This window comes from Prosopis cineraria, unplaced genomic scaffold (assembly GCF_029017545.1).
Source record: "Prosopis cineraria cultivar Desert tree isolate PC_DT_omini unplaced genomic scaffold, ASM2901754v1 PC1, whole genome shotgun sequence".
NCBI classification, from domain to species: Eukaryota; Viridiplantae; Streptophyta; class Magnoliopsida; order Fabales; family Fabaceae; genus Prosopis; species Prosopis cineraria.
In genome coordinates this window covers 5,194,219-5,218,867 of record NW_026555332.1, presented here as the reverse complement: position 1 = coordinate 5,218,867, position 24,649 = coordinate 5,194,219, and the positions used below count along the sequence as shown (strand labels likewise).

The following is a 24,649-nucleotide window of genomic DNA, read 5'->3' as shown; positions in this document are numbered from 1 at the left end:
GATAGAAAGAAAAAAGAAATAAAAAATAACCATTGACACAAAATGAGAAGTTTTAAATAAAAAAAGGAGGGCACAAAATCAATAGGTTATGAGTAATTACCTGGCGAATAGTTGCGAATAGGGGGAGATACATTTGATTAATGACTTCAACATATAACCATTTTGGCAGAGAGAATGGGAGGATCGGAGCAATGGAAAAGAGAGATGAGGGATATATTGCTAGAGACGTGATTTTTGGCGAGAGGTACAGGAAAGGATGGAAGAAAGTGGTGCCAGAACACGAGGGGCAAATGGCAGGTCAATATGACAGGGATAAGGACGGAAGATATGTGTTGTCAGTTGTTATCTACTTCATTCAGAATTCAAATTTAACTTCCCTGCAAAGAATGAAAATAAAAGAGCATAACCATGTGAGAAGCTACAGCTTGGCAGCTTGGAGCCAATTACTGTTCACTAAGTTAATAAACAATAGCACGCGTCTAGAACGATCAAATCGGTCACTAAACTGATTAAAGTATGCTTAAGAATTAATAATCAAAATAGTAATTGAATCTTGATAAAACCACTTATAAACGAAGTATTTAGTAAATTGTGCAGGTTTACACTAGAATTTTCATGCTATGTCATGCAATACTTCAAATTTTTTGTTTTTTGTTTTTTTTTTTTGGGGAACTGCGTGGGAGACATGTCACTTGTAAAGTTTGTTTATCTTGCCATGAAAAACGCCAAAGGAGTTTCACAAAGAGGGAATCTTTTTTTTGTTCCCTAAAAAACAAATAAATGCGCTCGTCTTCTTATTTATATGATATCTTATCATAACTTTAATATATGTATTTTTGATAATTTGTCTCCCGAATGCAATAGACCCATGATTATAGATATGACATAATAATAGTCTTTTACACGAATTTCCGTGTCCTTCTGTTCAATAAAGAGGGAATCTTTTTCGACTGTGAGTTACTTTAACAGTTTAAAAAATATATTTTTTTCATTCTTTTCCTTCTGGATTGTTAGCACTGTCTCATCTATCTCATTTTACAGTTAGTAAGAACAATTTTCTGAAAGCATTTCGCCATTGAAATTCTAGCGACACTTTGAAGGAGTGCAAGTTTCTGTGCAATGGCTTCTCTTCTTGCTTCCTTCCGAGCCCATTCTCTTTACGGCTTCAACGTTTCCTCTTCAAGGATCTCCGCCAAGCCTCGGGCTGTTCTTAGCAGATCCAACCACATGCAGGTCCCGTACGATCTGAAGCAGGGGCAATCTCGTATTTTTCATAAGCTTCCCTCCGGTCTGAGCATGGAGGTGCTTGTGCAGAAGGGTGTTGTTACAGAAGAGGTAGAAAGGGGAAAAGACAAGAATACAGATTACCCACCTTTGGTGTTTGTTCATGGAAGCTACCATGCTGCTTGGTGCTGGGCTGAACACTGGTTGCCTTTCTTCTCTGCTTCTGGGTACGATTGTTATGCTATTAGCTTGTTAGGACAGGTTGGTTTTCTCTCTATCTCTCTCGGGCTAGAATCTGTAGATTTTAGAACAAAATCCTATCTTGATACCAATTTCTTTAACTCGTTCCTCAATAATTAAAATACTTGGAAATTCCAAATGCGGTGCCAAATTTAGAACTTATTTTATGAATCAAAATGTGAGTTATACTAGCTTAGTTGGATTTGTACCGTGCGAGTGCGGTCTCAAGGTTTAAAGAATCAATCTTAAAATGGATTGTTTCCTCTCTTATTATATGTAGCATTTCAAATTGGGCTTTTTAAATGAATTTATCAGGTCTTAGTGTAACTCATGAAGACATACTATCCGCATGTTGCGCATTGCTGAAGCCCCAAGCTTATTATAAGCTGAGTTTAAAATTAAGAACTCAGAGTGCACAGTCAGTTCATTTCATTATTGCCAAGTGAAATATCACAAAGTTATCTTTACGAGGATATATGTTGAACTAAAGTCAAGCATAAATCTTTGTATTCCTAAAATAATTAAGTTGAGCTCATCGTAGAATTTGAGACCTTGAAAAAATTTTGAAACCTGTAAATGAGCTGATGATCCCCATCCACTCCTTTAGTACTAACTTGAGAGTTTGAACTTTCTGATGAGTGGAATGACATAAGTGAAAAGGTGTGTCCTTGTCTTGCTTGTGTTGAAGATTAATGCCTAGTCTGACAGGGTACAGGATATTACATTTACCCGCAGAATTGATCTTGTGAAAGAAATATCTTAGAATCGACCTGCTGCAAAGGTGATGAATGAGTTTGAGTCTTGAGCGTGTGACATTATGACAACCATTTGTTGCCGTTTGTTATGAAGAGTTTGGCGTGATCTGTACATTAACATTACTGTCTTAATAAATAGCGCAGAATCTCTTGGTTTTCAGGTTTCCTGCACAAATGTTGCGGAAGCAGAAAAGTTATAAAATTCCACCTCTCTTTTTTTCTTTTTGTAGCTAGCAAGGTACTGAAGTTGCATGTATCAAATTTGATTTACATGATAGTGCTAACTCAAAAATGCCAATACATACTGTTGAATTTGATAAAACTTTCTCTAAATTTAATAAAACAATATACCCAAAGATTTGGTGTTGATAGAGCAAGATGGCTTCTTGTTGTTGTTTTCTGTAAATTTAATGTCACCATTGAGGGTTAATCTTTTCATCTAGATGGATTAGACACAGGTTGCTGCTGCAAAACCTAAATTAATACCTTCATTTACATACTTGCAATTTGATGGGTACTTAAGTGGGATGGTGAACCCTACCCCAAAAGCTAGCTGTTGAAGTGAGAAAACCAACTCACTTATATATTCCATTGAGCATCCCATACTCAATGTGGGACTTGATATCCTAATGGCTGCATTCCATAGCACTTAACTTGGTCTCTTTCCAGTCAGAACCCTCTATGGGTAGCCCTCTCAAGAATCGCTAACAATGAGGCTCTGATATCAATTGATGGGTATCTAAGTGGGATGGATAACCCTACCTCAAAAGCTAGCTGTTGAAGTGGGAGAACCAACCTAGTTATATACCCCATTGAGCGTCCCATACTACTCAATGTGGGATTGGTATCCCATACTATCAAGTCTTCATCACAATTCTTATATCCTACCTTTGGAAACTTCACTCTATTCCCTTCATTCTTTACTTCTAACTGACATATATTCTCAATGGTCAGGGGGAAAGTGATGCACCTTTAGGTTCAATTACTGGCACACTTCAGGTATAATAGCTCTCCTTTTACTTTCCATGTTTCTCACATATTTGAATATACTTTCATTGACCGGACAGATTAGCATATGGATGATGCTTAGGGTGACATGTCTGTTCCAAATTCTGCAGTAGACACACGCAAGAGATGTTGCAGATTTCATCAATAAAAATGTCACATCACCACCTGTATTACTTGGGCATTCTTTTGGGGGGCTTATAATCCAGTATTATATTGCCACATTAGGCAGTGACCAACTCGGAGGTACTTTCTCCTTCTAGATTATTCTTTCATGTGCATGAAAACAAATAGCGAATGAGACCCCAGCATCAATTCTTGCGACTTAGATAAAATACAAACACTTTGCTTTTTGGGAAATTATTTTGGAGGATTGGCATAATTTTTAGTATTTGTGGTATTGACAGTAATTTCTCTCTTATCATGAGTAACTCATTACATAGATAGCCAATCCTTAAACTCAGATCTTGAGCAATCAATTCGTACTGCATACAAGCTACTCTTTTATGGGGTATATAATTTTATACACTTGTTGTCCTCAATACTTAAGGTGTCTTGTGTGAGCTTTATGTTATGTTTGGTTTGCTTGAATGAGAAAGAAAGGAAAGGAGAACTATGTATGGAGAATCATGGCCTGCGTTTTGTCTTGCGTGACCATTCTTTTGTTAAATCAATGGAATAAAACTGTTGATGGAAACCTAGCTGAAATATATTGATATATGCTGTGATAGTATTAATAGAAGCAAAATCACTGATTAAGCCTTCAACCTCAGCGGGAGAAGGCTAGAACCAATATGCAAAGCTTTTGGACACACCCATTTTAAACAGAATAAGAAAAAGAAAAGGCACAATGAAACCTTAGGCCTCACCTTATGCCAGTATTTGAGGGGCCAGTTCTCTCCTCACATTTTTTTTTCCCTACCCCTCCACACACACACCCCACCACTTTTATGTCAGAATTTGTTACACTGGCCCCGCCTTTTCCTGCCAACTTGTCTCATGTTTTTCTTTTCCTTCTACTATAATGTTGGGCTAATGTCTTAGGCCGAATATTCCCCCCAGACCCATTAACTCCCCCAACAAGCTTCACCTTGTCCTCAAGGTGAAAATCTGGAAATTGTTGATTGGTTATGTCAGAAGCAGAGAGATTCTTCCATTGAACCAATACTTCTAGCCTCCCATCTGTCATTTTTCTGGTTTTTAAAATTGAATCTGGTTCCACCTTGATCTCCATGTTGTTTGTCAACCTTCTACTATAATGTTGGGCTAATGTCTCAGGGCCAGTATTCCCCCAGACCCATCAACTGTGCAGATAAGGAACAAGTATATAATATTTGTCCCTCGAAAGCAATTTTATTCAAACTCAATTTAATACTTAGGGCAGTTTTGAATATTAGATTCTTTATTTTATTAGATTTTAATGGTACATAATTTTATATTTTTGTTGCATTTTTATTTTATGGAATCATTCATATTGTTACCTGTAATATACCAAACAAGGTATTAAGTGATACCATTCCATCCCATTCCCGTTCATGTTTCCATTCCTGTTTTCATTCATATTCCCTTGTAAGTCATTCTAGCATATCCAACATACCGTTTAGATGTCTTTTTTTGGATGTATTATTAAATTTCACTGTACTTTTTCCTTAGTGTGTTTCTTTTCAGTTATTTTGCTAATTCTTTTTGGGCTTGATTCTAGAAATGAAAAACTTGTACCCAAGACTTACAGGAGCTGTCCTCATCTGCTCTGTGCCACCTTCTGGGAATAGGTGACTAACTAAACTCTCTCTGCTTTTAGATATTTTTTAGAGATACAGAGAGAAAGAGAATCTGTATATGCAATTGCCATGACTGAGAAGTTTTATTTACATTCTTTAGTGGGCTAGTCTGGAGGTATCTCTTTTCCAAGCCAGTTGCTGCCTTTAAGGTACACAAGCTGGCTTTTGTAAGAAATATGATTTTTCAATAATTTGCTTATATAAAATGTGTGTGTGTGTGCCCAACCTGGCAGGTCACACGCAGCTTGGCGGCAAAAGCCTTTCAAAACTCTCTTTCTCTTTGTCGAGAGACATTTTTCTCAGCCACCATGGAGGACCTTATGGTTAAAAGGTTTGCTTTTTTGGAAAAATTCTCCCACAAACAAATCTATTGAAAATGAAAGATGATGCTGAATAATATATTCATTGGATTTTATATGATTTTTTTTTTTGGGTCCAACCACTGCTTTTTATAAGATTTTGTACATTAAAATATCTTGGCAAAACAAAATCGATAGAAAACTGATAGTGGAAATGAATCAAGTCATGTGACCTTGTACTCCCTCTAGTCCTAGTTATAAGACATCTTCTAAAAGTAATTTTGGTCCAAAACGTAAGACACCTTGTAATGATTAAACCATTTTTTTAAATTTTACCCTTTCTTGATTAACATGAATGTATTTAATGTAATTGTAACATGATTTAAAACTAAGTAAAAAGGAAAGTACATCTCATTTTTTTTATGATTTAAAAAAAAAACTAACTTTTCTTAAGATGCATAAAGTGATTGAAAATGTCCTACAATAAGGATCGAAAGGAGTATATTGCAACAAGAGCTTCAAAAAGAGGCAATGGGGAGAGAAGGAAGGGACTCCTTTTGAAAAACGTGAGCCAGTACAAGATGCAAAACTGAAGAAACCCTTGTGATTTTGTTTTAGACTTTCAGTGGAAACGTGTTAGTTTACTATGGGTTTATTTGGAGTAAATATAATTAAAATGGTGTATAATGAAAGAATTATTTGTCTAAATTGATGATTAGAAACTAAATTTTTAAACCCCAAAAAGACCTAGATTCTAATTCTATGATAATAATGGCTGATCTGGATTTATTTAACTGGAAATTTCCTGGGTGTTTCAAAAGTGTTTCTTTGTTGTAATATGTGGCCATTAGGATTATCTTGTTGACGCTACTGCTTTACACAAGTTTCAGTCCTATTTGTTTGGTTACTAATGGCCTTTAGTTCGACACATAAACATTGTCGTCTATGTGTACTATATGCCCATCAGGCATCATTATAACAGTACATCATTTTGCAAATAACTAGCCTCCACTGTGTATATTGCACGGCACACAAAATGACAAAATTTCAAAAAGTGTACACAGGTTTAAAGAAATAGTGAATGCAGTGTCTAGATGTGTGTGTTAGCAACCATCGCTAGACCTTTCTATGCTATAAATAAAATCAGCTTCATTTTCCTTCAAGCTTGCTTAGACCCCAAAGCTTTTGGTTTCCTTTATTATTTATTATTGTTTCAGATATCAAGAACTTATGAAAGAAAGTTCAAGGGTGCCATTGTTTGACTTAAGAAAGCTGAATGCATCCCTTCCAGTGCCTAAAGTGCCAGATGGGTTTCTTGACATTCTCGTTGTGGGCGCAAGTGATGACTTCATTGTGGTAAGTGCAAGATTTAATACATGAATAGTAGCATGTTTGAAACCACATTGGGACCTTGCCAAAACCATGTTTTGGTAGAACCATCTTGTTGCTTTTGCCAAAACCACATTTTGATAGCTTAAAGCATATTTTATCTGGCATGACAGGCATGCTCATTATCAAAGTACTTAGAAATCTATATCTAATATTATATTGAAAAAAGAAGAAATCCTATATCTGTATGTTGTTTATTAATCATGACATATATGATGTATAAATATTAAAACTTCCATTTAATTATTCATATTTTCAAGGGTAAAAAAGCAAATTAGCCTTTAAACTATAGGTTCAGGAATGTCTAAGACTCTAAACTCATTTTTGGTATAACATTTCCCTTTAACTTTTGGAAATGGTGTAACTTGCACCAACTGTTAACACAAGTTAATTTACCAAAAAATTATAGAAAAGGACAAAAAAAAAATTATGGCAAAGGATACAAAAATTACAAACAAGGACATAAAAATTACAAAAAATGACCAAAAAAAATTTTATTAGTCCTTTTTTTTGAAATTTTGGAAGTCCTATTCTATCATTTTTGGTCAATTAACAGTCAAATTTAACTTTTATTAACATTAGGTGCCAGATTATTTTGTTTTTAAAAGTGAAAGAGAAACATTGTACAAAAAATGAACTTAAGGTCCCGGACGCTCCTAAACATGTAGTTTAGGGGCCAATTTTCTCTTTTACCCTATTTTTAATAGGTTCTTAAAGTACTTTAAAAAAAATTCTTTACCTTAATACCAGAGACCTAATTTGAACCTTTAGATAGCCACATCCCAACGGTAAACTCAGGATGAAGAGCTGTACGCACTGATAAACCCAGCAAGAAGAAGCCTTATCCAATTACGCGTAAAACCAACATTAGATCCCCCCCCTCCCTTTCTTCCTTTTGGTGGTTAACATTGGAATATCCTACTGAATAATAACAACACTAGATATTGTCCATTTATTAATGCATGATTCTTCAATAAAATCCGTTGCATGATACTGATATTTTTTGGCCTTGATTTTGAACTGCTTCAGCTTAAGCTTCCACCATCCTTGTTTGGTTTCAGGATGCTGAGGGTCTCAAAGAAACAGCAAGTTTTTATGGCGTGCCGCCTGTATTTGTTGAAGCTGTAGCCCATGACATGATGTTGGACGTTTCTTGGGACAAGGCTGCACAAGTCATCCTTTCATGGCTAAATGATTTAGGTACGAAGGATGCATGAATGAAATTGCAAACGAAAGAATAATATCATGTTACCCTCATTCTGTTGCATCTCACTATTTATTTTCAATTGAAGGTAAACTAGAAAAGTACACCAGTTGTTAACTAAGGTTTCCAATATTCGCCTTTTTATCTGGTTAAATCATGTCTAGACTCTTTGCATGTTTGTTTTTGCGTAAACATACGTATCAATTTGTTTTTGCCTGTTAGTTCTGAATATTTTCATCATCTGATGTGATATCTTTTTATCAATTTGTGTACCTTTTAAATTAAAATTAAATAGTGAGGTGCAAGCAGAATGATAATTTCATGTAATCCTTCTCACACAAGAAGATTCAAATCCAATCTGTCAAACCTTTTCTTTTTCTAGAATTACATGCTCACTAGACATTAGAGTTTGTAGAAGGTGGTTCAAGCTGCGAGTTTATGAGCTGGGTTATGCAGTTCCAAGCTGTGGCCAATTATGAATGAATTTCCATTTTTATGAGCATTCAAGTGAGTGTTTTTGTATGTATTTTGCTATGGTATTCAAATAATGGCTGGATTTGATGAAACAAACATATGACAAAAATATATGAATCAATGAATAAAAAGATACTTGTTAATGAAGAAAGTAACGGGTCTAGTATAACCCACTACCATACATTATTACAACTATTCAAAAAAAAATAAAAAAAAATTAACTTTAAATCTCTACACTTTACTTGAGTTTTATTATAGATTCTTACACTTTTTATTTAATATTTTAAGTCTTTATACTTTTATTTTTTAATGTTTGAGAGACCTAAAACACTAGGAAAAAATTGTATAAACCTAGAGCACTAAAAACAAAAAATATAGAGACTTAAAACAAAACTTAAATAAAGTACAGAAATTCAAAGTTATATTTTTTCAAATATATATATATATATATATATTAGAAAAGGTTAACAGGTCAAGTACTCAAATTTAACCCATACATTTCAATCTGATTAGAAAGAACAAGTTTATGAAAGTTCAATTTATCTTGTCAATAGCATATCATCTTTCAAAGTAGTGAGAGTAAAAGATAGATTTCTCCATATGGTGAAATATACTTTTTTGAATCTTACAAAAAAAATACAAATATTAAGAAATAATGTTTTAATTTATTTATATCATTTTCAAAAGAAAAATAATTCAATTTTTAGTTGCCATATTGAGCCCCAAAAAAAGAAAAGCTTTTAATGGTCATTATTGAAAAGATTTATTCTTAAATAAATCAATGATTTAAACCTTGTTATGATTATAAAATAACAAGGAAAAAATTAACTTCAATTCAACTTAACAATATTTAAACTTTTTGTAATCAGCATGCTATTAAGTAGTAATTTTTAATTTTTTATACATTTTTATTAGAGCTGATAATTTAAATTAAACTTGATGAGCCAACTTGAACCCACCTAAAAAAGTTCCTTACATATCTGTTTTTTTTTTCTAAAGAATTTTAGGTGAATTGAATTTTAAAAATTCAACAATATTAAGACATACTTGTAGGCTTAAAAAAATTGAGATACATATATTCACCAACAAAATCCTCATATAGAAGATAAAATTTGATCCCACAATCTTGAATTAGGTCAAATTTTTTAGCAACTGAAATAACTTTTGTTGGTAAGTACACATTTGTATTGTTATTAATGAGAACGCTACTACTGAAAGAAATGGTGTTATTCTCAAGCCCATTCATTGATTTGGCCACGGAACCATAAATTCCATATCTCAACCAAAATCTTGGCTAAGAAATAGTATATTATATTAATAATAATAATTAATCCAAATAGTCAATAACCATGATATTTACTCTTTGGCAGTTAAAACACTACATCGCTTCAAACACAATGAAACGAGCTTACCGCACATAAAGTGGCAATATCAACATGAAAAAACCTTAATTTGAATGTTCAGAAAAAATGGAAGGAAAACAAAGAGGAAAGAATGCTACAAGTAAAAACTTTCAAAAAGAAAAAAAATTAACTACTTTTAGAAGTTTTTCCTGCCAGTACTTTTTACTCTAATTTTCTTCACACCCAAAACAAAGGTAGAAGTAAAATTAATTCACGAATACATTTGGCAAACTCGTTTTTGTTTAAAAATAATAATCTAGAGCTTTGTGCCATGATAAGTAAAATACACAAGCCTAAGTGGTATGGATGAGGTTGGGTGTTGATTCGTTCGAATTCCCCCAAAAAAAATAAAATAAAAAAAGCCTCTTGCATGCTAGTTTTGATGTGAAACAGGCATAAAGAGAAATCCAAAAAGTCAAAATTTTGGGTGAAATTTAACACAGCTTCTAATTTTCTAACAGACAAACGCTGCACATGATGATGCTCTTCATCTTCACAGCCCAAAAAAAAACGATGATGCTCTTCACGCTTCTGTGGTGGGATACTCAAATACTACATCTTTCCCAGTAAGCTTCCTGTAAACTCCAGAAAAAGTCTCCAGCTTGTATTCAGTGTTATTGCGTTCCTTAGGGTCCAAGAAAACCTGGAAATTGGTAAATTACACGGAAAATGGGTTGCTCAAACATTATATGACACAAACGAGAGAACCAGAACTTAGGATTCACATTAATTTCACAAGCAATGATATACCTTCATTATCTTTGATCCATCGACACGGAATCTAATTCGCTTGCCAACAATTTCAGCAGGATGAACAACATCCTCCAGGATGGCATCATGAACAGCAGTTAATGTGCGAGAGCGTGGTCGCTGGACAGCAGAGCCTTTCTTTGGTGGCCGCACAATCCTTCTAGTGGCAATCAAGACAACTTCCTGTCATTTGGTAGAATCTTGTGTTATACACTATAGTGAACTAGGAAAACTATTAATATCAATTGGATAACAAAACATAGAACAGAAATGATAAAGGAAAGTTTAACAGCTTATTAATGCCAAAAAATGGTCCATCAGTAATAGCCAACAACCTTGCCACTGAATTTTTTCTCCAACTCTCTCACAAGTCAAAGATGAATTTTGCGGAACGCCTTCCGCAACCGGTAAGGCACATAGATAATAATAGCCTTGCGATTTCCAGAAACATCCATTTGACTGCAAGAAAAGAGTTCCCCTCAGACTGGTTTAACCAAACATTCAGAAAAGGATCATGCATTCATATATCAGCTATGCCAAATTAGAGTATAAACAGGCAGGTGAAAAGTCAAAATATGTCTAAATTCTAGATCATATTTGTCCAAGTGCAACCATACTGTGCGTGGAGTAACACCCTTACACTGCTTGATTTATGTAGAGATCCTTCAGATCACTTTTTAGCTCCTGATTGGTGTTCTCCAAGTCAAATAGATACTGCTCAGGCATAAAGTTGCAGAGTTTTAATTTTGAGGAAAACCAGAAAGGATGAGATAATAAACATTCTAAAAATAAAATGAAATTAACCTGTGCAACAGTCTCCTCAAATTCAGTGGGTTCGGCATCCTGATCTTTGTGGATTTTCTTCCTTGATGTGTACATATTGGCCAATCTGTTTCATAGTACATTTCATTAGTTCAAAACATAGCCACCAATGCATCATAAATATCTCATTGGTTCAAGATCTGACAGACCCTTGGTTAAATAGAAATTACATCAAATACTTTAGGTTTGGTAAAGCAACAATAAGAGGGTTAAAAAACTACTACCCATCTGGACCACAATATAAATTATTGTTAACTAATTTACGTTTCTCAAAAGAAGTTGATTAAGATCTTGATTTTCTAAAAAATTCCACATCTTTCCAATTGTGCCTTGAAAGTAATAAATATAACAATTGACTTACTCAAAATAACTTCATTAATTACTCAACAAAGAGAGGGTGTAATTGAAAAAAAATATTAAACACATATCCAATGCCTTATATTTTATACCAAGTAAAGCTTCTAGAAAACAACTTACATTGTAGTTCAGAGGGAGTATCTTACAGGAAAAAAGATAATTCAGATAAATGCAAAAAAAAGGAACACCGTAAAAAAAAAAAGTCATTAGAATGTAACAGTCATACATATAATTCCATTATTTCCAGAATTAAACCAGACTAGCGTTTATACAATTGGCTTCACAATGATTTAACCACAATTAAAACACTCAATTGAACGTAAGTTCAATCACTATATTGTTAATAGAGATACACATGCAGACAAGACAATTAATAGACCTACCAGATTAAAACAATATCAGTCCTAGTACGAAAATAACTATCAAGAAGCCCGAAGTGCTCCGGCATCGGAAAAGAAGAGATTTTGTTCGGCACCCAGAAACCAAATAAGTGAAAAGAAAATTAGCAGAACTGTAAATTCAGCTTCAGAAATGCCCGATTTTCATCATTGAGTGAGATTTGAAGAGAAAAAGAATAATAAGAAGTTGCAGAAGGTGAAGCGAAGACAACAAATAATGAAGAGGTGGAAGATAAGGGATGACGTACCAAACGGCGAAGCCAAGGCCTTGTAAACGGCTATGCGCTTTGCGCTGAGATGAAACCTAGCTTCAGCAGGCGGGAGAATGCCGGATAAAAAGGCTTTTATATGAACAGCATTTTATCATGTGGATGTTGCCCGAATATTGGACTCTCCTTTCTTCTCTTTACCATCATTTATCATGTTTTATGAGCTTTGGGCCTGTCCTGGTGTGTGTAATTCTTTTGCAGTTTTTTTCTTTCATACATACTCCCTACATTTCTATAGAGATAAAAAAAAACAAATGAATCACAAAGTTTTAAAAAATTAATTAATTACAATAATTATGTTTAAAAATAAAAAAAATTAAATTAAAATATTCTATATTAATCAACACAAACATGCATTAATTATTTTTCATTAATGTAAATTATGATGAGTGATTTAAAAAATGTGTAATAAATGTTTATTTGAAATATATGGTTTTGCTTGTATAAAAAACAAGCAAAAAGTGATGGTTTCTTTTATAAATAAAAACAGAAGGAATATTAAAATTTTAATTCCTATAAAATTAACATTTGCATATCTATGTATGTGTAGTTTCTTTTTTAGCATTTCTTTTGTTTTATTATTCTTTAAAAAATATAAAATGTTTTATTTCTTTCTTAAAAAAGACAAACTTTATTAAAATTTATTATTTTAATTTCAGAGATTGTAACAATTAAGAAAAATGAGAAATTTTAACATAAAAAAACTTTTTAACCTGACCATTATAAACTCCTCAAAATGGGTTTGGGCTAGCCCATCTCAAAAAAAGTGGCTTTGGGCTCATTAATTTCAACTTATTTTATGAAAACAAATCACTTAATTTTTTTTAAAAAATATCTTATAAGTTTTTATTATATTTGTTTAAATTTTTAAAAATAATTAGAATTTAAAAACAGTAGGTTTTTGATTATTTTAAGAACCTATTTCAAATAGATTTTAAAAATAATATTTTGCAATAAATAAATAAATAAAAATGTTTTACAAAAGTAGGATACACAAAGTTATCATAAAATTTTAAAATAATTAAATAATAAATTATTTTGAATAAAATAAAAATCAAATAAGATATCATGAAATTTAAAAATAAATAATTAATAATAAATTTTTATTATTGTAACTAAAAATAAAATAATTCCTATCTTTTTTAAAATTTTTATAAAATAAATTTATTTTTATAAAATTGATAAACTATATATTATCTTTTACTCTTAAACAAACAGGACCTTAAATAGTTGAAAATTATTTAATTGAAACTTTTGATATTGTCATGGTTAAAAATTTTTTGGTTTATTTTGATTTTTAAATTAATTTATGGAAATGAACCAAAATTAAGCATAATTAGAAATTTAAACTAAAAAATAAAAAATTTTAATATAAACATAAAATGTATTGGCATCCCTAAATATTACTAGTATCAATATTTTTAATATAAAAATAAAAGTTATAACCAAACTCACTATTCATAAATCATAAATATTGTTAATTATCTTTTAGATTCAATACAACTCACACAAAAAATACCAAATCTAGGATAAACTTCAAGAGTAATGGGAAAAATCAATATTATTATTTCATACAGTTGTTTGATAGGAGTCCTGTCAATTGAATTTAATTTAAGTATACAGTTGTTTGATAAGAGTCTTGTCAATTGAATTTAATTTAAGTATTGTTAAACTAAATTAGAAGTAACTCTTCCCACAAGTTTTTTTATGTATGAAATTTAAACCCTAAACCTTACCAGAAAAAATCAAGTTTGTTTCATCTAACTTGAGTACTTGACTACTAAAATTAATGGTTTTGGTCAGTTGCATCTACATGATATAAAGAAATAAAGGATAAATAAAAAGGTCATGCACATTTTTATTACATTATTTTTGTTATTTATATATCACCCCACCCTTTTTACCACTTGAGCTTAGATTTGATTATCATAACTTATTACCTAATTTTGAATTGATATTTTGAAATGCAAATAATGATACAGGAAGTTTGAGTGCAAGAAAAATTTCTTGGTGCAAACTCTTCATCCATGTATGTTGGAACAGACATATGTAAAAACATCTATTTTGAAAAAAGCACTCTCAACAAAGACATTACTTTTACGAGTATCTAAAATATTTTTAGTTATATTAACCTTCAATCAACAAGACTCAAATATTTAAATCTTCGAAGTGGCAAATTTAAAGAAAAATGGTGCCTCCTTAAAGCAAGATGAGTTAGATTTGATATTGATGAATTAGTAAGCCACTATAATGTATTTGCTAGTGGTGGACTCATTTAAAATGATCAAAGAAATTGGATTAAAGACTTCTCTAAATATCTTGGATATCATCTTAACACTACTACAAGCCGTGAAGCTCATGGGTATTCTTAAAAATCTTAACATTTGTTAGAATGAAAAATTCATCAAAGTCAATATCTATTCTAACTTTATTAAAGCACTCATGCTTATCTGTAACAAGTTCTTTGTAAATTATCCATGCACTAAAACTATCAACAAAATCGGAAAGCTTGTTACAAGACTAAGCAATCACCTTCCAACATGTCTTTATAAAACTGCACTAATTTAGTAATATTCACATTTTTTACCAATAATATTGATATTCACTAAGCCTTTACTAATAATATTGATATTCAGATTTTTTATATCCTACTACTTAGTTGTAGAAATCATTTGTACATAGATATAACTTAAGCTTGTTGTTGTTGTTGTTGTTGTTGTTATGTAAAATAAATTCTAAATTGTTAAATTTATAGCAAAATAAACCCTAACCATTAACTTTTAATGTTGTTACTGTTCATGCAAGTACTATTCAGAATTCATTTTCCTTCAAATTTAATCTTGAATGTTACAGTACCTGCATGGATAGTAACGGTATTTAAAAAAGTTAATAATCATGGTTTTTTTTGGCTATAAATTTAAAAGTTTAAAATTTATTTTGCATATTTTAAAAGTTCAGGGTTCAAGATTTAGGATGATTTTCAAGTAAGAGTGTAAAATCCTATTTACTCATTAACCCTTATTATTATTATTACTATTATTTTTTGTATAATTTTTACTGTGCCCTTGCATTAAAAGAAATTTGAATGTGTTGGAAGAGACTTTGTTTTCTCAATTTGGGGAAAGAGATTTGCTCACTCTTTATATCGAAAAATTTAGGAGAAAAACAAGAAAGCAGGAGGAAGGAGATGACAGGTTGCGATAAGTTAATTATTTACAAATAATTTTATTTTGCAAACCGTAATCATGACAAATTTGATTGGAAAACTTCTTTTAATAGCAAAAGGCCAGCATCTGAGCAAGTTAAATAGAAGAAAATCCATATAATTTGAAGAAAATCGAAGACAAAGCATTCTACTAAAAATATTACGCCACACACAATTAACAAAATATATGAGGAATTGGGGATGCATAAGGGTAAATCTTTATTTTACTGACCACGTTACATAGAAAAGGCATATCAAGTACACTTTTATAAACAAGAAACAAATTTGAGCGGGAAACAAAACCGAAAACATCTAAAAGAGGACCCAAAAAAAAAAAAAACCCACCTATCCTTCTCTCTATAACGAACTTGTCACTCAATATACTATGATCTCATTGCCCTTGAATATACACCAAACTGCAACTAATAGTACTATAATCCAAATTCACTATTACCACACAGACTGCATAAAGCATGAGGCAAGCTTTACCAGTTCCCCAGACAAAAACTATACGGCCATGCATTGCAACTTATGAAGCTTGTAAAAATCTGCTGTTAACACCAGTCCTATACAGATGCAATTTGGATGCACTGGTAATTCGAATCTCTGAGTTGGCGGCGGCAAAGAGAACATTCCCTTCGGTGACTACTTGCCCCTCGAGTGAGCCAGCACTCATCAGTCCTTCCCCTGTCACAACCAAAAAGATGGAAGGACCTGGAACTGTAGGGAAGGTCACTGTTTCCCCTTTAGGAAGAATACAGCAATCAACCTCAAACTCGTCAAATGGTGGGATGTACCTCGTCACGTATGGATTTAGAGCAACTCCTTGCAGAATCTCAGGAGAACCCTGCAGCGAAAGTAGACACAGGAAAAATGAAAATCAATGGATTAGCACAACATATTCACGCCATAATTCACATCAATAATGAGACAATATTCGCAACAAAGCTTTGTGGGCTTGAGCAAGTTGGTAAAGTAAAACAGACAGCCCACTTTTTTGGGATTTGGATCCTCACAATCAATGTAAAATATACAACAAGCTACACCATTCATAAGCCATGAAACGATACAGGTCAATTCTTGAACTTTATGCAATGCATGCCCACTTTTAGTTTCTTAGGATGATGAGTACATGTCCAGTGTATGTTTTTTTCCCCTCTCTTTGAAAAAGACACTGTCAATTTTCTAAATTCTGAGAAGATCAAAATCCCTCTTTTATGTCCCTTCCGACTGATGGTTCTGAAGACACAGCAGTAAGTATTGCTTCTTTGCCAAGTGCAATGCAGACAAACCGATAGAAACCTAGGCTCAGTTGAAAAATAAAAAATCAGAGGAACCAAAAGCCCCACAAATATTGTGTCTACATTGATTTATCTATTAGTTCTCATTATCAGGGGGAAAAAAAAAGAGTTCCAAGATGCTAGGAATGTACAAATTTTGAACACTGGCTCCTGACATGGGATCTTTCCATAAAGATCTCTATCATCCCATTTTTCTCAGAGCATAGTTGTTAGAATCAAATATTTTCCAACTTGCATTGACTAATACAAAAGACAAATCTAAAAAGAATAAAATTTCTAGAACCATACTATTCCACCCGTTCCTCTGAGGGGGGGAGCTTCGTTGAACAGTGAATTGTACAACTCAACAAAAATCAAATTATGCAAACTAACTCTTTAGATAAAGAAAAAATAACACAAAAAATGGCTAACAAAACTGATTTCCCACCTGCACCTCCCTAGGAAAAGGAAAGGAAGCATTCAGAACACACTGCTTCACAGTTCTGTAATCTAATAAAATTAAAGAACTGAATAGTCTCCGCATATTCCTCAGCCTAGTGAGACAAATGATCCCTAACATGTATCATCCTACCAGGGTTAAGGCTGGATTAAATGGTTAGCAAGCAATTCTCAATGTTTGGGCCATATATCACCAGCGCTTGTGATAAAGTCTTACAAGGAAACTAAAGTTTCTATAACAAAACTCCAGTGACAAGCACAGTGTAGATCTATCACTTACCTGTTTGTAAGTGAGCATGGAGCACAGAGTGCTAACATCAATGTGCTTTGGGGTAAGGCCAGCACGCACGACATTGTCTGAAGTTGCCATGCATTCAACGCACTCACCACACAAATAGGCATGTGGTTCATTTGCCCCAAGGTATAATGCTTCACCAGGATTGAGTTTAACATGGTTAAGAAAGAAGACTGCCATGACACCAACATCAGCTGGGTACTGCCTTTCCAACTGCAGAACCAGCTTCTCCTTATCTGTCAACTGCCTCACCTAATGCAAAACGAGAATATTATGGTATGGAATACAAGTTGTTCGTGCTGGCAACATATATTCATAAAGACATTATCATTAAAATAACAATCTATAATATTCATAATACTTTAAAGAGATTAGTGCATCTGCAAGGCAATGTCAGCTAGATATTAAAGCTGCTTTAACACCCTATATCTTTGTAACGCACAATATGGAGGATAGGAAGCAAGGAGTTCAGCCTGATTGTATCCAATTATCAATGAGACCACTCTCAGATAATAACAGACAAGACTGCAAACTTCTGGTCCTTTCTAAAGAGAAGGTAATGTCATCTGGCAATGATAGAGGTAAATTTTAAGCTTTGGTTTTACAAAATTGCTATAACATCGAACTGATTCTATGGGATTAAGTGCATTGCATTCAAAAGCTTGATTGTGCATGCAAGATATATTTGTAAATTGTAACAAGAAAGAGAATATGTTATCTACCAACCTGAATTTCCTTATGCAGCCGACTTTTCAGTCTATTTACTGCTTCAGTCACTTTCTCTTTACTCTCTGACATGAGTTTGGTGAAAGCTTCCTGTAAAACCGCTTTTATTTTCCCTTCACCGTCCTGATCACTAACTTTTAAGACCAAGCTTGCACCTGCAGTGCCAACTAATTCCACAACCTCAGGAACAGTATGAAGCACAGCCTTTAGCTCCTGAATAGAAAACACAGTTATAGCTCACTTGCTCCAAGTGAATGACAGCACAAGTATGCATTTAAAAAAAGTTAAACAAATGTCTGCACATTTACCATAAGAAAGATGTAGCCCGAAAAAGAAAAATACTAATCTGTGGCTCATAGAAATAAAACCGCTCTTTACCTGACAATATGGCCTCATGAACAGCCTGATACATATGTACTCCAGAACCAACTAAAACTTCAGGGGGGAAATGACTATGCACTTCAAAATGTCCAAAGTAAATACAAAATAAAAATACAAGCATCTTAAAAAATAAGAAAAGCCCAGAGCCTAAAACCATGGAATAAATACAAAATAAAAAGTTAGGATTTTTTTTTTTTTTTTGGGGGGGGGGGCGCTTAAAACGTATTCAGTGATATGCTCTGGAAGAATCCAAGCACCTTATATGGCACACTTGCCTTCCAGGACAATAAGCAGATATGTGAATTATCTACGTGATTAGGATAATGAAACTCAATCCATGTTAAACTGCACTAAGATTCTAAATTGAATATTTTGGTCCTCAAGCTCAAGCAGTCAACCCAAGCTTGGCATTCATCTTGCTCTTTTGAACTAATAGACTTTCTAGAAGAAATGTACAAATAGAACACAGTAGCGGCATTATCCCATGCCAAATAACTATTTTGAACAAATTCTCCAGGTTTCCAGTGATTACACCAATCTGTACATACAAATAAAGCAGGGGGCATAAATGGTGGTCCAGGTCAACCACCATAACATAAATACATCATTAAAAAAAATCTCATCCAATAGAAACTGCAAGCAACAGCAATTTAATAGTCTAGAAGGCCCACGTTAATAAATACATCATTAAAAAAAAAATCCCAATGGTAAGTCTCATCAAATAGAACGTGCAAGCAAAAGCAATCTAATAGTCTGGAAGGCCCTCGTTAACAGATCTATAGTTCATGGCGAAGCTTCCATTTTCTGCACTGTACATGATTCTTATTTCTCATATTAAGTTATTAACTCCATTTTCTGCACTGTACATGATTCTTATTTCCTATATTAAGTTATTAACTCAAACTTTTGTGACTCAATATGCTCACGGGATATTCTAACTGCACTGTCTGGTTGGCTATCAAAGGTTACATCAGAAAAGTGCAGGTGAACAAGGGTTACATGATTAACTTATTCACGAACGGTTTAAGGAACAAAGATGACCCAGTAGCATCATTATGGAAGATTGAGAACGTTCTCTTCCAATCATCTAAAGTACAAAAACCAATTAAGTCAAGTAAAAGGGTTTCCAACTTCAAATAATTTCTACCCCATCAAGAACACTAAAATGCAAATACACCAAACCGTAATTCAGAATAGCAATACTTCTTTTTATGCTGAACATGATCGAAGAATTGTTTATAGCAATGTCAATCTAGAACTTACTGGCTGAAACCACACGTTTATATAATTAAAAAATTTGATAGAAAAGATTCCGCACATTAAATGAATCACCTTAAGAGTGATAAACCCACACAGGGCCTGGAAGTCGGTCATTGCCAGAGCCATCTCAGGTTTGTGATTTCCATCTTTATAAACATCAGGCCGCAACTTGTGCAAAGTCCAGGCCAGCTCCTTGTCTGGGTGAGCCTGTATTGATAGCGCCTTTGACACTGAGAGTACCTGACACACGCACAGAACCTATAAGCACAGAATCCATAAATTGGCCTGCAATCATTCTTGGAGGTAGCATTATAAGAGTAAAAATCGTAAGTTTGCCACAAGGGCAGTACGCCATATGATTGAAGAGGAATAGTCCATACAAAGTTGACCTTGACTTTGTTTCGGTCATTAAAGTTGACCATGATTAAAATGAAGAAGAAGAAGAAGAAGAAACGTTGCCCAGTATCTGTTTTTCTGATCCCCTCTTTAATTCTAGTCTGGGACACAGAAAATTGATGAGAGAAGTTTGCCTCAAGATCAGGCAGCAATAGGCCGAACAAAAGTTCACAAAATACGTGCCCAAAGCAACTGAAAGACAAAAATACAGCGCCCTTCTCCGATCTCCTTTCCGATTTGTGACACACAAGATACAGAATCATACCTTGAACAAGAAAGGTAGATCACAACCCCACTTCTTCAAAACCTTCTCCCCTAGCACATTTGGATTCCTTGACAACCACGACTTAAGAGTCACATCCTCTGAACCATCTACGACACCGTTATTGTGGTTGGCAACCAGGAACGAAGGCCCTGAATCGTGGGTACCCATCCATAATTCGGCGTACGGCTTATCAGGTTCGAATCGTGACCCAGAATTCAAAGCGAAGAGCCTAGCAACTTGAGAGTCTCGACCCAATCGACCCCAGTTGTAGTTCTGGACGGAGCATTGAAGCTTCTGAAGCTTCTCCTCCCGCGGGTTCTTCATTGCAAAACCAGCAGCTTCCGTGAAATCGAAAAGGACTGTGAAATTCTAGTGATAAGAATTCTGAAGGAATGGAATAGAATGCGAATGTGGGTATACGCTCGTCATTGCTTGCTTCTTGCTCTTTTAAGCTTTTGGAATTGGAACGCTGCCATTAGAAGAAAACTTTTGCCAGAAAGCGACGGATGAATCGTACGTTCGAAAGATAAAGCAAATGGGCAAGTGGGGTATAATCCTCAGGCAGTTTCAGTTTCTCTTATCTCCAATCATCCAATGTCATGGCCTTCCCTCGGATTGCTCGATAGGCGCAAAATTTCCCAGGGAAAGTATAAATCTTCCCAGGGAAATTTCCGTCCAAAGAAACTGTTTATTTTTTTATATATACAACATTAGACTTTTATACAAACAGAGCTAGGCTCGTTCTCCGGGCATAACGGAGATTCCAGATTGAGAAATTAAATAATGAAGTAAATAATAATAAAATAATGTGATTTAGGAACCAACGTTTAAAATCGACTAGAAGAATTTAGGGTCCATTCATATTTTGAATAAAATTATTTGTGCAATTAAAAAATATGATTTATTATATTATAATTATAACTTATTTTCCATTCTATAAATGTTTTTTTTTTTTACTTTTTTTGGTATCCTCCACTCCAACACAAGCGTGTAAGAGTATTGGGATTTCATCTAAGACGTCGATCTGTCTTTCAAAAGATGCTTTTTCAATTATTCAATTACATATTTAAGGAGCTCAGACAAGATTTCATCTATTTCATGTCCTCTTGTTCATGTTACAATGTTTCTAGAGCTATGTCAATAATCAATATACTGTAATATTACTATATTTCTTTTTTTTTTGCCAGAGTAATATTACTATATTTCACGCACTTAATATACTGCAATATATTAATAAAAGAAAAAGAATATTGAAACATTGATACAAGTAGATCAGCCCATGTTCAAATCAAAAAATAAAAGAGCAATCCCAATATTACACAAGGGTTAAAGAACGAAAATATTAAAATAGACCCGACATTTTACTCGCCTAATCAACTCTCAATTATATAATTTGATTACATTATTTTATATATATATATATATATATATTAACTAACTAAAAAGGAGGTACTATTATGGCACTATGTGCAAGCAAGCTTTTTTATGAATTTACGAATGAATATTGAGTTCATTACTCTAACTTAAAAATATTGTAAACCTTTGGAAAGAAAAATTGTAGTTTAAAATATAATTAAATTTACAAATTTGTTTTGAAAAAAATTCTATAAATGTTATTTTTTTAACCTTTTTTGGTATCCTCCACATCCAACACAAGTGTGTAAGAATATTGGGTTTTCATTTAAGATGTGATCTGTCTTTTAAAAGATGCTTTTTCAATTATTCAATTATATATTTAAGGAGCTCAGACAAGATTTCATCTAGTTCATTCATGTCCTCTTGTTCATGTTACAATGTTTCTAGAACTAAGTCATAATCAATATACTGTAATATTACTATATTTCTTTTTTTTTTTTGCCAGAGTAATATTACTAAATAAAAAATTCTAGTTTTTTGTAAAAATAAAAAAGGAGTAAGAAACGAGAAAGGAAGAATTACATTCAAGAACACCTCAAAAAAAAATTATTCACAGATAATGATTAAAAATAAATTTCATTTAAAAAATAATTTATTTTTTCATTTTAATAATTATTTAATTTGTATTAATCTGTGTAAATAATTTTTTTAAGGAGTTTTTAAATGTGCTCCCAACGAGAAAACCGACCTCAATCCCATTTCCAAAACAGAGATAATTGAGAAAGCGGCAGAGGGACAGCCACGTCTGATGATGATGGGCACGTGAATGGGATTTATCTCGCAAGAAATTGAAAAAAGCGCGGTCTTTTTCTCACAAGACGACGACGTTTGGTTGGGTCAAATGGTTCGTGATCAACCGCGTCGGTGGCCGACTTCGTGAGTGGCAAGGAAGAGAGAGAAGACCAAGAATGGGTCCCACAACCGACACCTTCCCTTCAACAGCAGCATCGAAAGAAAAGCCAGGAAAGTTAAGTTTGATGAAAATGATTAGTGTCCCGCGGTTAAAAACTTAAATAAAATATAACGAATTAATATTCAAATTTTAATTAAAAGATTTATATTATATTTTGAATAGTATTATTTTTAATAAAAAAATATTTATAAGAAATGAAAAAAGAGTCTCAAAAAAATAAATCAATAACAGCTGCTCAATAAAATTTACTGAAAAATAAATTATAAATATTTCCTCTGTTGAAAAATATAAGATATTTTTTAAAGAGTTGAATATTAAAAAATGTAAGTATTTTTAGTATTTTGAAGTGTAATCATTGCTTTTTTTTTAAAAGTACCCATATTAATAGTGACTTTATATTTATTATAAGGTGTTTAATAAGGGTAAATATGAAAAGATACGGTTAGTTTGAAAGTAGGTAACAACTTTATTGGAGGGTGAGATTCAGTTAAAAATGCCTTATATCTTTTAATGGAAGGAGTATTAATTTGATCAATTATTAAAAACAACTAAAAGTTACTCCTTTCATTTAAAAATATAAGGTATTTTTAATCGAATTATATTCCTAACAAAGTAGTTACTTGTCTTCAAATTAACTATTTCTTTTTATATTTACCACTATTTAACTCTAAAATAAATGTAAAATAATTTATTCAATAAGCACACTATTAAAAAAAAGATAATGACTAAATCTTGAAAGAATAAAAACGCCTTATATTTTTTAATATCCAACCCCTCAAAAATTTAGATAAAAAAATGTCTTACATTTCTTAACAGATGGAGCATATTTTTCTTATATATATATATATATATAAATGTTTGAATTTTTAATTATTTGAATAAATATTTATAATTTATTTTTAAAAATTTTATTCGGAACGTGACTGTTATTATTAATTTGTTCTTTTAAAAGTTAATTGCTACTTTTTTGTTGTACTGCTTTAGTCCACGTTTATTTGCCTTTATAAAATTATAATTTGAGTAGGTATTAAACAATTACACATGTGAATGATGATGTATAATATCTCAAATTGATACTTGCGAATAATTTGTTGTGTGATTTTATTGACACATTTTAAAATTATATAAGAACTTGTTTTAAGTAAACATATCAAGCTAAAATTCTCCTGAGACATTAAATTGATATATATTAGTTCAACTAGTAAAATTACAAGAACTTAACAAAAATTTTGAATTCTAGAACTTAAAAATGAAACTATGTTGAGTACTTAATGTGAAATTGTGCCAACTTAATTTTGTCACCTTTTATGGTCCTTTTCAAATTAATCTAAATCCAATAAATTTTTTAGTTGAAGTGAAACAAGCACAAGATATCATATGATCTCTAATAAAATAAAAGTACTACTCCTTCTGTTTAAAAATATAAAACATTTTTAAAGAGTTGGGTGTTCAAAAATATAAGATATTTTTAATTTTTTAATGTATAATCATTATCTTTATTTTAAAAGCGTTCTTATTGATGTATGAATTTATATTTATTGTAGGTGTTTAATAGAAATAAATATAAAAAGATAGGGTTAGTTTAAAAGTAGATAACTATTTTATTGGAGAGTAAAATTCGATTAAAAATGTCTTACATTTTTAAACGAAGGGAGTATATTTTAAGTTTATATGTAAAATATT

The 24,649-nt window shown here is 32.5% G+C and overlaps 2 protein-coding genes and 1 pseudogene across 2 annotated transcripts; 1 reads left to right on the top strand and 2 right to left on the bottom strand.

Annotated features, from left to right (window-relative positions):
• The first annotated feature begins 850 nt into the window (after positions 1–850).
• On the top strand, positions 851–8,118 carry LOC129295622 (uncharacterized). The gene is made up of 9 exons (XM_054934160.1): positions 851–952; positions 1,042–1,485; positions 3,174–3,218; positions 3,341–3,470; positions 4,927–4,996; positions 5,106–5,154; positions 5,239–5,336; positions 6,522–6,660; positions 7,755–8,118. Exons 2-9 carry the CDS (start codon positions 1,120–1,122, stop codon positions 7,908–7,910), a joined length of 1,053 nt encoding a protein of 350 aa, XP_054790135.1. The 5' UTR covers positions 851–952; positions 1,042–1,119; the 3' UTR covers positions 7,911–8,118.
• A 1,878-nt stretch (positions 8,119–9,996) lies between these two features.
• LOC129285716 (40S ribosomal protein S7-like) lies at positions 9,997–12,498 on the bottom strand (annotated as a pseudogene).
• Positions 12,499–15,777: 3,279 nt separating this feature from the next.
• Positions 15,778–21,324, bottom strand: LOC129293626 (mannose-6-phosphate isomerase 1-like). Its single transcript, XM_054931689.1, has 5 exons — positions 20,638–21,324; positions 20,049–20,216; positions 18,336–18,548; positions 17,595–17,861; positions 15,778–16,422 (listed from the first exon to the last, which is right to left on the bottom strand). The coding sequence occupies exons 1-5, from the start codon at positions 20,959–20,961 to the stop codon at positions 16,105–16,107; spliced, it is 1,290 nt and encodes a 429-aa protein (XP_054787664.1). The 5' UTR covers positions 20,962–21,324; the 3' UTR covers positions 15,778–16,104.
• Between the last annotated feature and the right edge of the window lie 3,325 nt (positions 21,325–24,649).